Raw genomic sequence first — 21,350 nt, 5'->3', positions numbered from 1 at the left:
CCAGGAGATAGTGAAGGACAGGGAAACCTGGAGTGCTGCAGTCCATGGGGTCACAAAGAGTCAGACAAGACTGAGTGACTGAACAACAACAAATTTCATAAATTAAAATATCAAACTTACAAACAGCCAAACAACAATCTATATTAACTCCTTTCAGAGCATTCTAAAGAACCCCAACACTGTTGTGACCAGCCAGCAACCATGGATAGGACTGTACCATTGAGAAAAAGTACTCTCTAAACTAATCAAGTTCTCTTTGCTTACAGAGTAGACAGGTTAATAATATAGACACACGTTTTCAACTTTAAGGGGTATTTTCTGAAATGTAAGGAACTGGAGAAATGAGTAGGGATCTAGCTGCCTCTGTACTCCCTGCCTACCATTCATACACACACATACTACTCAACAGGCTTGCTGAACTTTCTCCCCCATTCCCTATCTTCTTCACTCCAACTGTCTTTATCTTCAGGTCCCCTAGAAGTAACAAAGAAATGAGAGAAAGGGGAAAAAGGAGTGCACAAGTGTCATTTGAATGGTTTCATAGTTCTCACCATAATATTTCTTCCCTTCCTATCCCTTTTATTACACTTGCCCCTGCAAATAATACATATTATTATGAAACATTTAAGTGTGTGTGTATATTGTGTGCATATGTGTATATTACTATTTTTCTGGCAAAATGTCAATAAGTTCCTATAGGCTAGTTGCAAAGATATTAAATGCCTAATGTGGCTAAAATATTATATTCTTGAAATGAAAAATAGACTAAAACAATAATACAAGTGTACAGTATTTCAAGATGGGATAAATTAAATTGCCATGGGCTAGCTTATATCACGGAGAAGGCAACAGCACCCCACTCCAGTACTCTTGCCTGGAAAATCCCATGGACGGAGGAGCCTGATAGGCTACAGCCCATGGGGTCGCGAAGAGTCAGACACGACTGAGCGACTTCACTTTCACTTTGCACTTTCATGCATTGGAGAAGGCAATGGCAACCCACTCCAGTGTTCTTGCCTGGAGAATCCCAGGGACGGCGGAGCCTGGTGGGCTGCCGTCTATGGAGTTGCACAGAGTCGGACACGACTGAAGCGACTTAGCAGCAGCAGCAGCAGCAGCTTATATCATGTGTAAGTGCTACACATAGGGTAGAAACCACCTATAGATTATATGTTATATATCAGTAATCTTAGTTTACACTATAGTTGAGAGAATATATCACTTTAGAATTAACATATTCAGATACTGTATTAAGTATCCATTTTAGTATTTTATAGTAATATATTACAAATGATGCTTAGTAAAAGTAACATTTCTTAAACTATACTTTAACAGCACTAGTAACTTTTACAAAGATAAGGGAGTCCAACTGTTGATCCTACTTCAATTTTTTTTTACAGAATGCACAAATATGGCTCTTAGAAATCTCAAGAAATGTATTTAAAAGTAGCTTCTGTTTTACTTGATATTTTAAAAATTAAATTAGATTTGACAGATGTAGTATCATCCACTTCAAAAGTTCTTGAAAGTATCTGAAATATCTACCCCAAATTTGTACAAGTCTCTAGCAGGTTTTTCACAGGTACTTGATACAAAAGAAATAGAAGTTTTCACTATATTACTTATAATTCCATTTGTTTTTATTATAGTTTATATTACGGGCCAGGCTGCTGTAAATTACCATGATTTTATTATCCCTACTTACAATATTGTTTCTAGGGAAAAACTGATTCTGAATTTCAAAAGTCCAATATCCAAACCTCTAAAATACTACCTTTTTATAAGTAGAAGCCCTGCTATCGTTAATTCAATTAAGAAAAACATTTTAAAAATTCAGCAAGGGAATCACTCATAACCAACTTCATAATCCATTTTGTTCTCTTAAACTGTTGCCCTGGACAAAACTCTCACAATATAAGAATGGCCCACAATTTTTCTCTGCCATATCCAAGAACAGAGAAGAAAGTAAAGAAGATTAAATCCTCTGGAGATATTGCAGAAATAAGTTTCTGTTCTTAAAAATCAGGAAAAAAAAAATGTGTTGGGTCACCATGATGGTTATTTTACAAGGTTTGCTAATCATAACTCAATTAATCTGAATTTTTAAAAAAAAATCAGGAAAATAGTCTAATGATAGATAAAATAACAAATAAAAAACACAAAGTTTTTTTAGAAGGATAAACTGGGTTAACTGAGACAAGTGAAAAGTCAAGCATAAGATGAAAGCAAATCAGTTGCTCAGAGATGACAACCATTCCTGATAATAACGCTAGAGAGATCCCCACTTCCACTCCCAGATTCCTCATTAGAGATGACATAAAAAATATAAACAATTGCCTCAGTATAACAGGAGGGAAGGGGGCAGGGCACAACCTTTAAAAAAACAAGACACCCATAGGATAAGACAAAAATTGGTTAGAACCAACCAGGCCAAAGATGGTAGAATATTTGACTCCCAGTAGAGCTCGGGCCTCTTACACGCACACGGTACTACATTAGCATGCTCAATGACACACCCACCAGTGCCATGATAGCTCTGAGGTGGACCATAAAAGGTCAAAAAGTGGGCATAGCGCAATTCCTGGAAATCTCCATCCCTTTTCCCTAAATAGTTGGACTAATCCTCCCACGTGCTAGCCTATGAAATTACCCAGCCCATAAAAACTGACCACATCATATTTCAGGGCCTTTCACCTTCTGAGACGTCCTACACTCTGTCTGTAGAATGTGTTTCTCTCTAAATAAATCCACTTCTTACCTATCACTTTGTCTCTCACTAAATTCCTTCTGTGATGAGACGTCAAGAACCTGAGTGTCATTAAGTCCTGAGATCACATGTGATCTCAATTAAAAGACCATGGGTTCAATTCCCAGTCTGGGTTCTGGCTGGGTTTTCATGCTGGCCTGTGGGATCAAGTTCCATCTGAGATACATGGTGTGATCAGTGACATTTTATATAAAGTCATCAAAACTAATTTTAAGCAAAAACTTAAATGAAAATTTTTTAAATAAAACAAAACTAATTTTAAGCAAAAACTTAAATGAAAAATTTTAAAATAAAATACACAATTTAAGATGTAGAAGACCCTATTATAAGATAACAGAAGAAATCTAAAAGAGAAATTATTTAATATAGTTTAGCCAGTTTCTCCAACTAAGAAAAATTATTAAAAAAAATTAAAGTGAAAAGAAGCTACTGTCTGAGTAAAAGCTGGAGCAGAGAATACGAGAAATACGGAAGCTGTCATGTGTTGACAAAACTGTTGCAAGAACAAGGAAAGGATGTTGCTAATACTCTTCTAAAAATTGAAGCAAAATTTACACCATCTGGACTGTGTCAAAGAATGGGCAATGACACATTCTAGGTCATCTGTCCCTTATTTTACCCTATGAAAACACTGTGTGCTTCCTGACCAGAGATATACAGTAACACCTATTTTAAAAAAGCTATTTATAAGGTAGGACATGGAAGCAATCTAGACGTCCACTTGCAGATGAATAAACAAGGGAGTTGTAGTACATACACACAATGGAATATTACTCAGCTGTAAAAAGGAACACATTTGAGTCAGTTCTAATGAGGTGGATGAAACTGGAGCCTATCATAAAGAGTAAAGTAAGTTAGAAACAGAAAGACAAATACTGTATATTAACACATATATACGAATTTAGAAAGACGGCAATGATGATCCCACATGTAGGGCAGCAAAGGAGATACAGATGTAAAGAACAGACTTTTGGACTCAACGGGAGAAGGCGAGGGTGGGATGACTTGAAAGAATAGCATTAAAACAAGTATATTACCATATGTAAAATAGATGATGAGCGCAGCAAGTTCCATGCAAAAAGCAGGGCACCCAAATCTGGTGTTCTGGGATAACCCAGAGGGACAGGGTGGGTAGGGAGGTGGGAGGGGGGTTCAGCATGGGGGGACATATCTATGCCCATGGCCAATTCATGTTGATGTATATTGCAAAAACAACCACAATATTGTGAAGTAATTATCCTCCAATTAAAATAAATTAATTTAAAAAATAAAAATGCTTTTTATAAAAGAGCATCTCAATTTCTTTCCCTTCTCCTTATCTCTGAGAAGGGTTTTTTTCCCTTTCAATATACAATAAATAAAAAGTTCTATCTCACTTACAATGCATTAAACCACTCTTCTCAATTTTTGAACTACAAAAATTTAAGAAGATATAAGAGTAAAAAGTTGTTTTGCCTATTCAATATAATAGTTAATACATCAACTAACCTGCACATAAGTAAGCAATTAAATATCTTGATTATTTCTAAAAAAGGTAAGGCAAAACTACCAAAGTAAAGAAACATGCATTTTGATGGCTAATTATAATGACATTTTCCATAAAATAAACATAATCTGACTCTTATGGAAACAAAGGGTCAGATATACACCTAGCTTGAACCAAGAAAAAATTTAAAGCCATATAAAAGCCATATTATTGCTGGAAAGATTTATTACCTTAAAATAATTGACTACAAATAGATATTATATAAACATATAACCAAAATTCAAAAAATGTTTAAACAACAAGTATAAAGTATTGCTTAGAACACAGAATATTAAAATACCCTTTCTCAAGTCAAAGCAAAATGAACCAGACTGTCTAGATTCAGATATAAAACTTAGTTATCAATTCAACTAGGAATAATTTTCTTGGAAATTTCCAAATTGCTTTAAAGTTAATTTGTTCTTAGAACTCTACTGGCTACAAAAAACACTTGTAACATCTTTCAAAGAAAATGATCAAGGAAGGGAACTTTTCTGGTGATCTTGAGAGGATTGGGAGATAGCCACAATTAAGGCCCTGCTGAAGATGTTTAAAAATGGGTAAGCCTAAGGTTTTAGGTCTATGCTTCTATCCACCTTCCTACAAACATCACCACCAAATTTTACAGAGTATTAAACGATATTCATGACTTGCCTAGCTTCCTCTCCCATCCCTGAACAACTCATACTTTCTGCTTTTTTTGAATACAATACTAATTTGTCATTCCTAAAACAGATCATGCTGTTATATGCCTTCAATTCTTTTTTTATATTAATTTATTGACTTTAATTCAAAGCTAATTACTTTATAATACTGTGGTGGTTTTTGCCATACATTGACATGAATCGCCATGGGCGTAAATGTTTCCCCCCATCCTGAACCCCCCTCCCACCTCCCTCCCCTGTCTGGGTTGTCCCAGTGCACTGGCTTTGAGTGTCCTGCTTTATGCATCAAACTTGGACTGGTTATCTATTTCACATATGATAATATACATGATAATATACAGTTTCAATGCTATTGTCTCAAATCATCCCACCCTCGCCTTCTCCCACAGAGTCCAAAAGTCTGTTCTTTACATCTGTGTCTCTTTTGCTGTCTAGCATATAGGGTTATTATTACCATCTTTCTAAATTTCATATATATGCGTTAATATACTGTATTGGTGTTTTTCTTTCTGACTTACTTCACTTTGTATAATAGGCTCCAGTTTCATCACCTCATTAGAACTGACTCAAATGTGTTCTATTTAATAGCTGAGTAACATTCCATTGTGTACATGTACCACAACCTTCTTATCCATTCATCTGCCGATGGACTAATTTAGGTTGTTTCCACATCCTGGCTATTGTAAACAGTGCTGAGATGAACACTGGGGTGCACGTGTCTCTTTCATTTCTGGTTTCCTCAGTGTGTATGCCCAGCAGTGGGATTGCTGGGTCATATGGCAGTTCTCTTTTCAGTTTTTTAATGCCTTCAATTCTTTAAGGAATTCCTTTTTCAGTTCCATAGGTTCATTAAGCAAACTACTATTTATTCTCCAAAGTTATACTAAAGCATTACCTCTTTACTGATGTTTTCTCTGATCTGCAAACCCCTAAAGACAGAGTTAAACACTCTATGCCACACCTAAATCTTATTAAAACCACATATCATTCCACATATTGCATTATATTAAAATCAACTATATTTTACATGCTCTATCTCTCCTACCAGAATATAAACTCATGATAGAATTTAAAACTCAATAATCCTTATTGATGTACAGACCTTAGGTGGGGTTAGGCTAACTGCATGGTTTGAGGACTCTATTTCCTTCCCTTCTCAGCATTTTTGTTTCAGACTAGCCACCATCAACCTTACAATATTATCTCCATTATGTCCAGTTTCACTAGGTAGAATATGGTTTCTCACAAAACCAAAGGTAGAAATTTTTTTGTTTTTAGATTCCACATACAAGTGATATAATAATGTATTTGTTTTTCTCTGTCTGGCTTATTTCACTTAGTATGATAATCTCTATGTCTATCCTTGTTGCTGCAAATTACATTATTTCATTATTATTCATTAAAATAATACAAATAAACTCATATACAAAACAGAAATAGACCCACAGACATAGAGAAAAAAACCTATGGCTACCAAAGGGGAAAGGGGAAGGGATAATTCAGTTTGGGGTTAACATATACACACTGCTATACAGAAAATAGTTAATCAACAAGGACATACTGTATAGCACAGGGAACTATATGGAATATTTTGTAATAAGCTGTAAGGAAAAGGGACCTGAAAAAAATAGATATATACGTATGTATAACTGATAAATACTCTGTTGTACAGCTGAAACCACACAACATTGTTAACTATACACCAATATAAAATGCAAATTTTAAAGAATACGTTGGAATCAGTAGCATGGGGAAAGGGAATTGGATCAGGAAGGACTATACAAATATTCCAACTGTAAGGTAATGCTTCATTATTCTAAAAACTACACCCAAACTAATAAAAATTTTATATTTGATAAATTTGGGGGTGAATACACAGGTATTCATTATATTGCTTTCTAGAACTTTTTTATGTGTTTATAATTTTTCTTGAAACAAAAAACTCTAAAGAGATTTCAATAAGATACACTCAGAATTTCACACAAGTTAAAATAAATGTCAACAAAGTCAGGCTTATAAAAATGTGTATCATTTGCATTAATTGGCATCCAGTAAAGAAATTCTTTAACTGCTTGATATGATAAAATGATTGTGAAAAATTTTAAAAATAGTTTCAACTTATAGAGTATATAAAATCTTAAAACATTAACTACATTTTAATAAAGCCTAGTAACAATTATTTTATGTGGAGAGATGAAAAGAAACTAAATCCAGCATTTTTTTTTTTTTAAACAGAAGAACACACAATACCTTGGAGGCACGAATCTGCCTGTGAACATCTGTTAGTTGTTGGATTTTGTATTCTAGCTCTGAAATCTGGGCTTCAAGCCATGTCCATCGGCTGCCAACTCTTGCTCTGTCTACAAGCCACTTCCATTCAGTACTACAGTTACTGTGAACAAGACAAACACAGCTAGTTAAAGCACAAAGACAGTTAAGTTTTCACACAGATTGCTTAATACCTTCCTTGACTTTTGTTATACAATCCCAAATTCCTTTACAAAGCATCTAATTACGTTAAAGAAGAGTGGTACATCAATTTCTTTTCAAATATTTTATTTCCTTATCTTTATATCCCATAAACACCTGTTTTCATTCAATTTTGTATACCTGGTAGGATAATCCCCTTGTTATTTAATATTTTATTAATGGTCAAGGCCTGAAACAGAAGTAGATCAGCCAAGGAAAAGAAACAAAAATGTCAGTACTAACACCACGCAAAAACTGTTACATGAGCCTTTTATATGTAAGCAGATATCAAGTATAGGACAAGTCATTTGAACTGTACTAGATCTAAATCCATGTAACAAACCACACAGTACTCAATTTTACTATATGTAACTTTCATATGCTAAAATATCAATATTTTTAAATGGAAAAAATTATCAAAAACAGGAACACTGCTAGATTACAAATATATAAATCTTGACACGTTAATTAAGATAAAGTTTGTTAAAAACCTGATTCCTAGGATTCACAGTTCAGAAATGACAAAAAATTTATATAAGTCTTTCATGAATATTTGAAAATGAGATTTGCATCTTATCTCCTTTATCTTTTGGCAAAAACACTGCTCTAATCCACAGTTTGTGAGATTACAAATTAACTACTTTATGAAAATATTTCAACCATTCCAACTAGAAAACAATCACTTACAGTTCAGGGCGGGGAGGAGAGACAGGGTTTGTGTGTATTTTAGACAATTAATTAGGAGCTTCATCTTGCCAAGGAAGAAACTGAAGACAGTATAACAGAAGAAATTGAAACTACAACTGAAGGGCAATAACTACTTAATGGCAAATCACAAACTTCATGAAAAACATGTCTAAAAATTGCATTTATTGTCAAAACCCATTGAAGGCACAACAGCGAAAGTGAGCCCTACTGTAAACTATGGACGTTGAGTGATGAAGATGTGTCAATATAAGTTCATAGATTGTTACACAAACACTGCCTTTATGCAGTATGTTGACAGTAAGGAAAGCCATATCTGTGTAGGGGCAGGGGAAATATGGGAACTCTGTATTTGCAACTCAATTTTGCTATAAACCTAAAACTTCTCTAAAAAGTAAACTTTATTAATTTTTATACATATAACCATAAAGAAATATCTTTCATATAAACTTTAGCCAGAGAAAACATTTAAGAGATCATTTCTTGTCAGAGAAACAGAATTATTATAACTCTACTGTGTAGAATTTATAACAGATTTTTATTATACCAATGTTCTTCAAAATGCTTTTTTTTTTTTTCAGATTCTAATTATGTATATAATGTGGCTGCAGAGACTGACACATAAATTAGGACTTCTTTTGGAATTATCCAGTTATAGTTACTACTGTGGTTCTGCAAATGTGATACTTTTAAATCACATTTTCATAACTATAGGCAAACTAAAAATGCCTTTTCAAAATAAATACTATCTATGAATAGTGTAATAATACTAACTGCCAATCATGAAAGAAGTGAAGAAGGCAAGGACCGTATCACGTAGTAGTAGCACATGTGAAGGTAAAGGGCTCGATGTTATGCCAAAGGAAGTTATTCACAAGATAGTAATACAATTTTTTTTCTGAGCACTCAAGCTGCTAGGCAGATATGGGGATATGAGAATAAATAAGGAAACCAATTAGGACACCATTTATAAAACCATTTATAATAATCTAAATGAGGTACAGATAATGTGATCTCTAAATATTTCAGGTGCTGTCCTACGTATCCCAGCCTTCACTGCACTTAGGTTGGAGCCATGTCACTACTTCTGACCAACAGACGGTGAACAAAACTGATACAGTCATTCCCAGTCCACCTGATCATCTAAAGCTATATAGTGCAGATATTACAGTTACAAGATGGAAGAGGGTCATAGCTCACACCACACTGGACTTTATGTAAGCCACTGTAAACTTTTGCTGTGCTAAATTACTGAGATTAGAAGGTTAATTTGTTACTCCAGAGCTTATTCTCACTAAAACACAGAATAAAATATGAAAATGGCCTGGACTGTAAATGAAGTGAGAAATAAAGAAGAAATGAAGACAAGAGGATGGATTCAAGATTTATTTAAAGTGGATAGGTCTTGAAGAAGTATGATGAAGTAAGTATGGGGAAATCAAAGATGGTCTTAAGCATTCTTTCATTAAATTTTACTCCAGTCAGAAAATTTTCCTACAAAATGCAACTTTGTTTGGTAATCAAACTGATTATTAGCTCATGGAAAAATAAAGAAGAATAAAAATTTATGGAGTTGATGTTACCCTTTGGTGGTGGTGGTTTAGTTGCTAAGTCATATCCAACTCTTGCGACTCCATGGACTGTAGCCTGTCAGGCTCCTCTGTCCATGGGATTCTCCAGGCAAGAATACTGAAGTGGGTTGCCATTCCCTTCTCTAGAGGATCTTCCTGACCCAGGGATCGAACCCAGGTCTCCTGCACTGCAGACAGATTCTTTACTCCCTGAGCTATCAGGGAAGCTCTTGTACTTCTGTTAGGTCCATACTATTTCTGTCCTTTATCATGGTCATCCTTGCATGATACGTTACCTTGATCTCGCCAATTTTCTTGACAAGATCTCTAATCTCTTATTCTATCGTTTTCTGCTATTTCTTGCACTGTTCACCTAAGAAGGCTTTCTTTCTCTCCCTGCTATTCTCCGGAACTCTGCATTTAGTTAGGTTTATCTTTCCCTTTCGTTTCTCTTCTTTTCTGAGCTATTTGGAAAGCCTCCTCGGGCAACCACTTTGCCTCCTTGCATTTCTTTTTCTTTGGGATGGTTCTGGTCACTGCTTCCTGTACAATGTTGCAAACCTCCATCCATAATTCTTCAGGCATTTTGTCTACCAGATCCTTTCCCTTGAATCTACTCATCACCTCCATTAGATAATCATAAGGGATTTGATTTAGGTCATACTAGGATGGCCAAGTGGCTTTCCCTACTTTTTTTCAATTTAAGCCTGAATTTTGCAATAAGGAGCTCATGATGTGAGTCACAGTCAGCTCCAGATCTTATTTTTGCTGACTGTATGGAGTTTCTCCATCTTCAGCTGCAAAGAATATAATCAATCTGATTCGGTATGGAACATCTGGTAATATCCATGAGTAGAGTCATCTCTTGTGTTGTTGGAAGAGGGCATCTCCTATGACCACTGTGTTCTCTTGGCAAAATTCTGTTAAACTTTGCCCTGCTTCATTTTGGACTACAAGGCCAAACTTGCCTACTTGACTTCCTACTTTTGCATTCCAATCCCCTCCAATGAAAAGGACATCTTTTTTTGGAGTTACTTCTAGGAGGTCTTGTAGGTCTTCATAGAACCATTCAACTTCAGCTCCTTTGGCATTAGTGGTTGGGGCATAGTATTGGACTACTGTGATGTTGAAAGGTTTGCCATGGAGATGAACCGAGATCATCCTGTCATTTTTGAGACTGCATCCAAGTACTGCTTTTCAGACTTTTATGTTGACTATGAGGGCTACCCCACTTCTTCTAGGGGATTTTTTCTTTGAGCAAGGGATTCGTGCTGGAAAATAGGTCTAAAAAATAATTATGATTGTAAATATGTTACAGATAAGTATATGGATATTTCATTCAAAGGAGATTAACACCTGTTGTACCTCAAAGACAAAACATGTTTTTGTAAACAGTTTATATTATCAATGATGTAACGGCTCATATGGGCTTCCCAGGAGGCAGCATGGTAAAGAATCCACTTGGCAATGCAAGAGACGCAGGTTCAATCCCTGAGCCAGGAAGGTCCCCTGGAGTAGGAAATGGCAAGCCACTCCAGTATTCTTGCCTGGAAAATTCCTTGGACAGAAGAGCCTGGTGGGCTACAGTCCATGGGGTCACAAAGACTCAGACTCGACTGAGCGACTGAGCACACATACAAGAGCTTATGTAACTTACAGTGTAACAAATCAGAACAAAGCTGAAGCAACAAGAAATTAAAAACAATGTGAAGCATACCCAGTATCGAGACTCCTCAGTTAGCATTAAGCTTGGCCTGTCAGGCCATTAAGAATTTGACTCCCTACGTCTCTCTGGAGTGGGTTGAACTGAACACAAACCACCACATGCCCTCCATCTTCACTGGAAATAGGAGCTCCTACTTCTAGTGACGATCAGGGCAAATACATCCATGAGTGGACCCGGGCAGTGAGACTGGGCAGTCAGTCCTCAGAAAGGCAGTATAAGCCTTCAATGCTCATCTTTGCTTGTTTGCATTCACCATTTAAGTTACTGATGGAAATAAGTATAAGCTGATTAACCCAAGTCGTTTTGAGTACAATACCTACTGGTACTAACTTCTGGTCAACATCAGGAATCTATATCATTCTTTTGCAGTTATTTTTTTTTTCTCCTTTTACATCACTGTTTTAACTTTGAAATACAGTTTGTTCCTCAGAATAAGACAGAGCTTTCTAATAATTACACTTTAAGTTAACAAGACTTAAAGAAAAACTTTTATAAATTAATCTTGCCTTTAATAGAGTCTGTTAGCTTAGTAATAAAAATGAGTTAACTATGATTTAAAAACAAATAAAGAAGATCCAACTGTAAAATAATTACAATTCCAAGAATAATAAGATTTATCCTGGGAAAAAATACATTAAATTAGGCCAAACCTCTCTGCTGTCTGCTCACCTAGGAAAAATTTAGCCTTTCCTGGAATTTCATTCCTCTAGATAAAGGGATAGCAAACTTTCTGTAAAGAGGGAGACATGAAATTTGTTTTGTGGGCCACATAGTCTGTTTAATAACTGCTCAACTCTGCTGTTATAGCATGAAAGCTGCCATAAATGAAAGGGTGTAGCCATGAAATTAAAAGAAGCTTACTCCTTGGAAGGAAAGTTATGACCAACCTAGACAGCATATTTAAAAGGAGAGACGTTACTTTGCCAACAAAGGTCTGTCTGGTCAAGGCTATGGTTTTTCCAGTAGTCATGTATGGATGTGAGAGTTGGATGGTGAAGAAAACTGAGCGCCAAAGAATTGATGCTTTTGACCTGTGGTGTTGGAGAAGACTCTTGAGAGTCCCTTGGACTGCAAGAAGATCCACCCAGTCCATCCTAAAGGAGATCAGTCCTGGGTGTTCATTGGAAGGACTGATGTTGAAGATGAAACTCCAATACTTTGGCCACCTCATGCGAAGAGTTGACTCATTGGAAAAGAACCTAATGTTGGGAAGGATTGGGGGCAGGAGGAGAAGGGGACGACAGAGGATGAGATGGTTGGATGGCATCACTGACTCGATGGACATGGTCTTGGGTAGACTGTGGGAGTTGGTGATGGACAGGGAGGCCTGGCGTGCTGCGATTCACGAGGTTGCAAAGAGTCGGACACGACTGAGCAACTGAACTGAACCATGTATCAATAAAACTTTGTCTTCAAAATAGACAATAGGCCAGATTTGGTGCATGGCCTATAGTCTTCCAATCCCTGATGTAGAACATGTTTTCATATGACTTCCCTTAAGGAAATGTCTTTTTAAATCTTTTGCTCATATTTAATTAGATATCTTATTCATATAAGACTGTATCAGGCTATACGCATTAAAATACTTATAGCTCCCATTCTGTAGCTTGCCTTTCATTCTCCTAATGGTGTCTTTTGAGCAGCAAAACATTCTAATTTTGATGCAGCCTAATTTTTAAATGTTCATTTATGGACAGTTCTTTTTTATGTCCTAAGAAATATTTGCTTAACACAGTCATAATAATTTACTCATGTTTCTAAAATATCAAAGAGTTTTACAGCTTTAACTTCTAGATCTATAATCCAATTCAAGTTGTTTATTGTATGAGGTATGGTCCAGATTCATTATTTTCTATAGGATATCTAGTTCCTGAATCATTTGTTGAAAAGATTCTATAATCCTCTAATAGAAAAAAAAAAAAGCAACTATCCTTGAATAGATAAAAGATTACCCATGTGAATACTATATGTTGTATATATACTTACATACACACAGAGAACCCTTAGGATATCTTTCCATCATCTACCTACGTACCTACCTACCTGTGTCAACATCATGACCCAGGATCACACTATCATTGTAGTTTAGTGTAATTCTTAATATCCAGTAAATTCTCCAACTTTGCTCTTTCTCAATATTGTTTTGACAATTCTAAATTTGAGAATCTGCTTGACAATCTCTTCAAATAAATGACCAGTGTTTTGAATAGGACTGCATTGCAGCCATAGATCTATTGGTAGAGAATTAACATCTTAACAACACTGAATCTTCTGATCACGTATAAGGTATTATTTCTGTTTTTTCAGATACTGATAGTTTCTCTCAGCTATGTTGCATACAGTTTTAAAATTTTATCTCTATGTATTTCATGTTTATCAGTTCAGTTGCTCAGTTGTGTCCGACTCTTTGCGACTCCATGGACTGCAGCACACCAGGCTTCCCTGTCCATCACCAAACTCCTGGAACTTGCTCAAACTCATGTCCATTGAGTCAGTGATGCCATCCAACCATCTCATTCTATGTCATCCCCTTCTCCTGCCTTCAATTTTTCCCAGCATTAGGTTCTTTTTCAATGAGTCAGTTCTTTGCATTAGGTGGCCAAAGTATTGGAGTTTCAACTTCAGCATCAGTCCTTCCAATGAATATTCAGAACTGATTTCCCTGAGGATTGACTGGTATGATCTCCTTGCAGTCCAAGGGACTCTCAAGAGTCATCTCCAACACCACAGTTCAAAAGCATCAATTCCTTGGCGCTCAGCTTTCTTTATGGTCCAACTCTCATGTCCATACGTGACTACTGGAAAAACCATAGCTTTGACTAGACAGACCTTTGTTGGCAAAGTAATGTCTCTGCTTTTTAATATGCTGTCTAGGTTGGTCATAGCTTTTCTTCCAAAGATCAAACGTCTTTTAACTTCATGGCTGCAGTTACCATTATTCATGCTTATGGACGCCAGTATGTAGCATTCATAAATTGTTCGGATGTCAGAATATAAAAATATAGTTGACTTTTGTATGGTGACCCAATATCCTTTGATGTTGTCCAATTCACTTAGAGGAATTTTAGTACATTCCTCATAAAGTCCTTAGGATTTTCTATCTATTACTATATTATGTCAACCGCAGATAAAGACAGTTTTATTTTTAATTGGATTCCTTTTATTATTTTTATCTTACTGCACTGGCTATGAATTCCGGTATAATGTTAATTATAAGCTGTGTAAGTGGACTTTCTTACCTTCTTCATAATCTTATAGAGAAAGCATTCAGTCTTTTATCACTAAATTTAACATTAGCTACAGATGTTTTATAAATAGCCTTTATCAGATTGAAGAAGTTTCTCTCTATTCTGGGTCTGCTGTGAGTTTTTATCATGAGTAGGTTTGAATTTTGTCAAATGCTTTTGGTCAAGAAGGAGGCTTCTGCCATAAACTTTACACTTTCCTTCTTTTCTAAAGTAAGAATGTGTAACTTTAAATTTTTGTCTAAGCATTTCTTTAGTAATCTAATAGCTGCATCTTACAAAACTGGACATACTGTATTTTCATTATCATTCTGTTTAAAACATTTTATATATTCTCTTGTGATTTCTATGATCCAAGCAATATTTGGAAGTGTATAATTTAATTTCAATATATTTTAGACATACATATTTGCCATTTTCTATCACTTCTTTCCTTTGTGTAGACTGAGTTTTCACTGAGTATTATATTCATCCAGTGTAAAGAACCTTTTAAGATTTCTTATAATATAGGTATACTGACAAGAAATTTTCTTACTTTGCTTATTTGGAATGTTATTTTGCCTTTGTTTTTAAAGGTAATTTTAAGTTGAGTTTTTTTTATTCCTTTCAGCCCTTTAAATATATCATTCCATTGCTTTCCAGCATGCTTATCTTCTGATGAGAAGTCAGCAATGATTTTTCTTTCTTTTCTTCCCTATGTGCTTTTTTTCTCCTCTTACTGCTTTTAAGATTTTCTCTCCATCACTAGCACTTGGTGATTTGACTACAATACACCACAGTGTGGTTTTGTTTGTAATCCTACTTGTAACTTATTGAGATTCTTAGGTCTGCAGTTTTATGTCCTTTTAAGTCTTTGAGCATACTAACCATATTTTAGATATTTTAAAGTCTTTGCCAACTGATATCTGTCATTTCTGTGTCTGTTTCTATGGATGATTTTTCTTCCTTTTTGCATGTCTAGTAGTTCATTGTGTGTGTCTGTATATGAATGTATGTAAGCAAATACACACACATTTATTATGGAAACTGTGAATATAATATTGGTGAATTTCTAGATTTTATGATCTTCCTTTTAAAGAGAAAATTTTGTTTCAAGGGATTATTACATTATTTACTGTTCAACTTCATTCTTTCTAGCTTTCTGCAAAGATTTGTTAGAGCAAGTATAGAGTAACCATTAGTCACCAGGTCAAACTCAGCCTTATTCTTTGAGGTGTTACCAATCTGGGGCCTCTAATGAATGCTCCAGATGTTCAACAAAGTCTCTCCACTCTGCTTATTCAGAACCCAAACATCTCTCAACCTTGTATAAGCACTGGAAATTTTTCAGATTAGAATTTCCTAACTTTTTGGGTGCCCTTATGGAGTTTTACCTACACATGCACAGCTTAGTATTTAACAAAGGTCCCAAGAGGACTACATGAAGATTTATGAAGCTTTCTTTGCATACTTAGGTCCATCTTCTTTAGTATTCTGATCTCATGATTCCAGCTATCTCAGCCTCTCCAACTCTTTATTTCAGTCAAGAAGACCACTGTGCTCTATTTGGCTTTCCTTTCCCTGCACCAGATATTTAAAAATGCCTCTAGGCAGAAAACAAGGGCAATTATAGGGCTCACCTCATTTGTTTCTCTTCTCAGGAATCATTGACTCTGACCTCTGCTGCTTTATATCCATTTTATGAAAATAATGACTTTCATATATTTCTGTCTCATTTCGCAGATATTTACAGTCAAAGAGAACAAACAGTACCAGTAACTCCACTCCATTATGGCTAAAAATCAAAGAATTTTATTTAATATGCATTTGTGTATGATCTCTCTAAAATGTTTCTATTTTGTTTCAAATATTTCATACTCAGAATTTCATTGCCTTTAAAAAAATAAAAACCAGGGACTTCCCTGGTGATCCAGTGGCTAAGACTGTAAGCTCCCAGTGCAGGGGGCCCAGGTTTCCATGGTCAGGAAACTAGATCCCACATGCTACAACTAAGATCCAGTGCAGCCAAATGAAAAATAAGTAAATATTAAACAAGCAAAACTACAGTTGCAGGTTAAGACCATAATCTTAACAACAACAAAAAACATTAAAATTGATTCACGGGTTTCTTTTTGGAGTGTTCCTGGACTATTTCAAGAAAGCAGAGCTGTTTATCCATCATCTATCTACCTTTCAGCAGTTCTATAAGAAATAGTTAAGTTACGTTGGAGCCACTACAGTTTTAAGTCTCTTTCTTACAACTTAGCCTTTATGCTAAATGCTACAGAAATTCTTACGACCAAAGAGTGATTATCTTATAAACCCAAAGCATGTGTACTAACTTAGAGGTAGGGACAGAAGTCAGATAGGAAGAGACAAAGGTTGATGATCCTTTTTTAATTCACTATACCATATACACTGTCTTGGCAAAATATCATTTAAAGAGAGACCCAAGTGCCTAACAAGACAATAGTTCTAGTAAAAGCAGCTAGATAAAGTCATAATGATATAATGTAGTGACAGTTCCTTGGTGTTTTAATCCTCATAAACAAATCAATTTAGGCAAGAATTAGTTCATTTGCAAGAGAGAAAAAAGAATACAACTCTGCTTAGGGAGGCTCTCTCTGACTACAGCCTACTTCTAACTTAATGAATAATCCAAGAATACAGGGCACCTTGAAGGAATAGAAAATTCAGTTGCTTCTCTGCTGCTAACAACAACAACAAAATGTATAACAACAACAACAAAATGTATTCCAACAATCTCTCTTCAGGGTTCTAGCCACATGATGGGAGCCAGCCCAGGAGCAAAAAGTCAGGTTAATCCCTACTCAAATGTACTGTTTCAGGTGGCCACAAGGTAGCAGTCATTAGGATGAGGGAGAGGTGGATGGCTTGAGGAAAATAACTAATTAACTAGTTTGTAGGCTAAGCAACTATGAGCAAGGGAGATTTTTGGTTTTGATATTTTTACATACAGCTGACTGGAGGCAAACAGAATTAAAAACTACATTTTTGAGGCAACTCTATTAGCAAAAAGATCCCACAAGTTACCATGCTTTACCCAGAAAGTCCAAATTTGCAGTAATAGGACACAGGATGAGAATCCAGTGCAGCCTCCAATAAAGGTACACTCTCTAACACCCATTTCAGATACAGGCTTCCCAAGGGGCACCAGTGGGAAAGAACCCGCCTACCAATGCCAGAGACGCAAGAGATGTGAGTTTGACCCCTGGGTTGGGAAGATTCCGAGGAGAAGGAAATGGCAACCCACTCCAGTATTCTTGTCTGGAAATCCTATAGACAGAGGAGTCTAGAGGGCTACAGAACACGGGGTGGCAAAGAGGTGAACACGACTGAACTGCACACACACAGATATAGACACAAAGGATGATGGGTAAGGATTAATTCCCAAAAAGCAAAGTCAGGGACCACGGAAAACAAAGGACAAAGGAGCTTCTCTCAGAAAGCAGAATTAGGATCCTATCAAGACCTTACTGCACTTCCAAAGCAAGAAGCCTAATTATTGTAGAACCAGGAACTACCATGCATGTCCTCTCCTTCCCTCTTTCTAGTATTTTACTGTAGCTTTCCTGTCCCTACTTCAACACACATACAGGAAACAAGAAGGCAGGAGAGTTAAGAAACTTGTCTATGGGCTTAGAGCTTACCACATATAAGGAACAACACCTGGATCCAAAGGAGAGGACTTTACTCTACCTGCTGAATGTGGCTTTGAATCACAATCTTAATATATTGTACAATTCTGTCCAGAAATCTGGAAAAACTCAATTTGTCAACAATCTAAACTGATTTTTTAGTATTAGTTTTAAAGAATTCATACACTGGATTGGCATATTTAGTCTTGTTCTCCTACCATCTATCATCCCCTCCCCCACTCAAAGAAAGGAAGAGAGAAAAAATAGAGAGGTTGAAGAATACTAAAACATTCTATCAATACCACCCCCCCTTCTCTTGTATGAAAGGAATTTTTTAAGTTAATTGTCTGTTAAATTGTCTTCTCTGCGCTTTAAAAATCCTTGCATAATGTCAAACATTAACATTTAGGGACATACAAATTAATACATAGGAGATTAATGATTTTTAAACTAATAAAAACATATTTGCTAAAGAATAGTCTGAAATCATGCATGTGATCAGTTCAACAAGCACTGTGTGTGTGTGTTTGCACACGTGTACACACACATTTATATGTGTGCACAATTCTTTTGTATAGAAAGTCAGGACATGGTATAATGTTACCTAACTATACACTGCATAAAGGCCTGGATGAAAGGGCAAGTAGCCTGCCCACCAGAGGACCAAGACCCAGCTCCACCAAATGCAGGCCAGATACTAGCCTGGGACCAGCTGGACCTGGCTGCTGAGAGGGGAGTGCACCCCTAGGACACTGCACACTGTTTCCCACAAAGGGCCTCTTCTCCAAGGTCAAGATACACAACCAACCTACTACATACATAAAAATACAAATAGCAATTTACTCAAAATTAGGTGACAGAGGAAGATGTTTCAGATGAAGGAATAAGATCAAACCACAGGAGAACAAAGTGACATGGATACAGGCAATCTAACTGAGAAACAGTTCAGAGTAATGATCATAAAGAAGATCAAAGAAATTGGGAGGAGACTGGATGCACAAAGCAAGAAATTATAAGTTGTTAACAAACAGAAAACATAAAGAATGACTAAACAGAATGGAAGAATACAATAGCTGAAATGAAACATACATTAGAAGGAATTGACACTAAGTGAAACAGAACGGATCAGTGAGATGGGAGACAGAATAGTGGAAATCACTGCCACTGAACAGAAATAAAAAAGAATGAGAAGAAATGAGGACGGCTTAAGTGAACTCGAAGATAACACCAAGTGTGCTAATATTGCATTATGTAGGGCTCCTAGAAGGAAAAGAGACAAAGGGCCCGAGAAGGTATTTTAAGAGATAACAGACATAAACCTTCCTAACCTGGGGAAGGAAACAGTCATTCAAGTCCAGGAAGTGCAGAGTTCTATACAGGATTAACCTACAAAGGAATACACCATGGCACATTTCATCAGAATGACAAAATTAAAGATAAAGAGGGGATATTAAAAGCAACAAGGGAAAAGCAACAAATAATATACAAGGGAACTCCCATAAGACTATCAGCTGATTTTTCAGAAGAAACTGTATGCCAGAAGGGAGTGGCATAATATACTTAAAGTGATGAAAGAGAAAAAACATACAACCAAGAATATTCCACCCAGCTCATTCAGATTTGATGGAGCAAACAAAAGCTAGAAGATTTCAGCAGCACCAAACCAGCTTTACAACAAATGCTAAAGGAACTAGGTGGAAAAGAAAATATCATAACTAGAAACAAGACTATTACAAACTGGAAAAGCTCACTGGTAAAGGCAAACAAAGAGTAAAGGTAGGAAATGATCCATGCGCAAAGCTAGAAGGGATATTTAACAACAAAAGTTGTGAAACCATTTGTGTTCACAATAAGCAGTTAAGGGATACACAAAATAATTAGATGCAAAATATCAAAAATAATTATGAGGGGAGGAGAGCACAAATGCAGGGTACCTAAAATGTGTTTGAAATTAAGAGATCAGCAACTTAAAATAAGCATGGAAAAATATACACTCCTATACAAAAGTCTCATGATAACCACAAAATCTAAAAAAATGCATACAAACACAAAAAAAGGAATCCAAACATACACTAAAGACAGTCATCAAATCACAAGAGTAGAGCACAAAATAAGACCTACAAAAAAAAAACTTATTTAACAAAATGGCAATAGAACATATATATCAATAATTACCTCAACTGTAAATGGAATAAATGCTTCAACCAAAAGACACAGACTAGCTGAATAGAACAGGGCCCATATATTTGCTGCCTAGAAGAGACTCACTTTAGATCTAGAAATACATACAGAATGAAAACGAGGGAAGAGGAAAAGATATTCTATGCAAAAGGAAATCAAAGGAAAGCCAGAGTAGCAATACTTGTATCATAAAAATAAAACTTTAAAGACCATCACAAGACAAAGAAGAACACTACATAATGATCAAAAGATCAATTTAAGAAGAAGATACAATAATGGAAATATATATATGCACCAAACAAAGGAGCACCTCAAAGATAAAGCAATTGTTAATAGAAATAGGGGAAATTGGCAGTAATACGAGAAGAGCCCACTGATGAAGGTGAGAGAGGAGAATGAAAAAGCTATATTAAAACTCAACATTCAAAAAACTAAGATCATGGCATCTAGTCCCATCACTTCACAGCAAATAGATGGGAAAAATGGAAACAGTGACAGACTTTATTGTCTTGGGCTCCAAAATCACTGCAGATGGTGACTGCAGCTATGAAATTAAAAGATGTTTGTTCCTTGGAAGATAAGCTATGACAAACCTAGACAGCATATTAGAAAGAAGAAACATCATGGCAACAAAAGTGTGAATAATGAAAGCTATAGATTTTTCAGTAGTCATGTACAGATGTAAGAGTTGGACCATAAAGAAGGCTGAGCATAGAACTGATGCTTTTGAACTGTGGTGCTGGAGAAGACTCTTGAGAGTTCCTTGAATTGCAAGGAGATCAAACAAGTCAATCCTAAGGGAAATCAACCCTGAATATTCATTGGAAGGACTACGGCTAATGCTCCAACACTTTGGCC

General features: G+C 35.9%; 1 protein-coding gene across 7 annotated transcripts in view; it reads right to left on the bottom strand.

Moving 5' to 3' along the window:
• The window catches only part of KANSL1L (KAT8 regulatory NSL complex subunit 1 like), a 126,683-nt gene that overhangs the window by 65,879 nt on the left and 39,454 nt on the right, over positions 1 to 21,350 (bottom strand). For all 7 annotated transcript variants that reach the window (XM_061148852.1, XM_061148853.1, XM_061148846.1 and 4 more), the window contains one exon: positions 7,208 to 7,349. In XM_061148852.1, coding sequence (XP_061004835.1) covers positions 7,208 to 7,349 — 142 coding nt within the window. The remainder of the gene's footprint in view (positions 1 to 7,207; positions 7,350 to 21,350) is intronic.

The sequence above is a fragment of the Dama dama genome, chromosome 8 (genome assembly GCF_033118175.1).
Source record: "Dama dama isolate Ldn47 chromosome 8, ASM3311817v1, whole genome shotgun sequence".
NCBI lineage: Eukaryota > Metazoa > Chordata > Mammalia > Artiodactyla > Cervidae > Dama > Dama dama.
Note: the sequence above shows the minus strand (reverse complement) of the source record. Positions and strands in the feature narration are given on the sequence as shown.